This window comes from Priapulus caudatus, unplaced genomic scaffold (assembly GCF_000485595.1).
Source record: "Priapulus caudatus unplaced genomic scaffold, Priapulus_caudatus-5.0.1 Scaffold328, whole genome shotgun sequence".
Taxonomy (NCBI): Eukaryota; Metazoa; Priapulida; class Priapulimorpha; order Priapulimorphida; family Priapulidae; genus Priapulus; species Priapulus caudatus.
In genome coordinates this window covers 24488-26987 of record NW_014577389.1, presented here as the reverse complement: position 1 = coordinate 26987, position 2500 = coordinate 24488, and the positions used below count along the sequence as shown (strand labels likewise).

Genomic DNA, 2500 nt, shown 5'->3' with positions numbered 1-2500 from the left:
TACGTTAAATACCCTCTTGTTTATTCTGCTTTGCGGCATAACTCGGGCTAATATAATTATTACGAATTGTTAGTTCGCGGTAGGGCGTGAGCGCCTTCGAGAGATACAGTATGTAAACCCTTTCAATAAAAATGCAATTAAAATTCTATTTGAAAACAATCGTGTTTAATTAATCGTGCGTTGTTCTAACTACATCGCTAATAGCTAGCCTCTAGCCTAGAGACCAATCGAAATATCGATAATGAGCTACTGTTTAAGTGTACAAGTTAGCGATTATATATAAGTATATATATATATACTTGTTTATTTATTAATTTATTTGTATATACACCTGCGTGCGTGCGTGTGGCTGTGCGTGCGTGTGGCTGTACGTGCGTGTGGCTGTGCGTGCGTGCGTGTGGCTGTTATTTTTTGTCTGCTGAGGCAACTTGCTTTACACTTATCCTATAGATGGCCACCCCTAGCATAGAAAAGCACTCTCGCTCGGAACAGAAGAAAGCTTCCACGAAGTAAGTTTCCACGAGTGGTAATATATATATATAGTATACTATATTATATTATATATATATATATAGTATATATTATCTCGTTTGCAGGCATGATTATTACATATCTATCGCCCTCCTTCCATTTTATTGGAAATAAAAATTGCGTAGAAGCAATGCAGCCTTTCTTCTAGCCACTATAAACCGTTGGCCCTTTGTTTCGTGTAATCACTGATTAAAGCGAAGAGAGCTTCTTCTGCGCAGACCTTTTAACAACTCTCGTAACTAGCACAGTAAGTCTACGAAAATCGATAGCTGGCGAGGATGTCTATAGTACGTACCCATCGGAGCGTATTGTGTCTATAAGCTAACTGCTGCTACGATTCCCCACCAAATGAATATACCCTGTGCCTTTCCTCACCTGCCATACAGAGCCACTACGCAATTACTTACGCGACACAGAGCTAAAAACCAAGACACACGCTGCATTCTAAATCACAGCAGTCGCGCATCCGTAAATTGCAATTCCAAAATTGCATCGCCCCGCTGGACATCATACGAGATAATGCTAAAACGCGGTGGAACACACACGCATTAATAAAATCGAAGAAGTTGAAGTAGCGGAAAAGCCCCACAGCCAACGGGCGTACCCACTTACACACACACTCACACCACACACACACACCGCCCCGTCGCCGTAGTGACGACACGGTGAATGGATGAAAGTATGACTGGAAAGGGGAGATGACGGACAGACGGGCGTGCTGGCCGGAGAGTGGATAGGTGGATGGACGGACGGGCGGACGGACGACGACATGAGGACGGATTCGAGTGGATGGATCATGATGGATGGATGGCCGACGGACGGAACAGATGGAATAGATGGGTTTTTGGGATGGATGGATGGATGGATGGATAAATGGATGATGGATGGATGGATGGATGATGGATGGATGGATGATGGATGGATGGATGGACTGGATGGATGGATGATGGATGGATGGATGGATGGATGGATGGATGGGATGATGGATGGAATGGATGGAGGGATGGCATGATGAATGGATGGATGGATGGATGGCATGGAATGGATGGATGAATGGAGGTAATGGATGGATGGATGGATGGATGGATGGATTGGATGGATGGATGGATGGACGGATTGATGGATTGGAATGGATGGATGGATGGATGATGGGATGGATGGATGGATGTGAATGGATGGATGGATGGCTGGATGGATGGATGGATGGAGTGGATGGATGGTGGATGGATGGATGGATGAGTAGAGGATGGATGGATTGGATGGATGGATGATTGATTGGATGATGGATGGATGATGGATGATGGATGGATGGATGGATGGATGGATGATGATGGATGGATGGATTGGATGGATGGATAGACTTGATTGGTTGGATGGATGGATGATGGATGGGCCGAAGCATGACGAACAAATGGATAGATGACATGGATGATGGTAGGATGGATGGGATATAATGGTATGGTGGGATGGATGGATGGATGGATGGAGGTGGATGGATGGATGGATTGATGGATGGTTGTTGGATGGATGATGGATGATGAATGGATTGATGATGGATGGATGGATGGATGGATGGATGGATGGATGGATGAGATGGATGGATGGATGGATGGATGGATGGATGGATGGATGGATGGATGGATGGCATGGATGATGGTGGAATGGATGGATGGATGGATGGATGATGGATGGATGGATGAATGATTTGGATGGTGGATGGATGGTGGATGGATGGATGGATGGATGGATGGATGGATGATGGATGGATGGATAGATGGATGGATGGATGGATAGTGGAATTGAATGGATAGATGGATGGATGGATGTGGATGGATGGATGATGGATGGATGGATGGATGGATGGATGATGATGGATGGATTGATGGATGGATGGATGGATGATGGATGGATGGATGGAATGGATGTATGGAGGATGGATAGATTGGTTGATGATGAGATGGTATGGATG

At 45.0% G+C, this 2500-nt stretch overlaps 1 protein-coding gene across 1 annotated transcript; it reads right to left on the bottom strand.

Moving 5' to 3' along the window:
• Positions 1–1605: 1605 nt before the first annotated feature.
• LOC106809093 lies at positions 1606–2349 on the bottom strand (the record flags this gene model as incomplete). The annotated part of the gene is made up of 2 exons (XM_014812052.1): positions 1606–1692; positions 2305–2349. Coding segments are annotated over 2 exons (132 nt in total), but the record flags the coding sequence as incomplete, so codon positions are not given.
• Between the last annotated feature and the right edge of the window lie 151 nt (positions 2350–2500).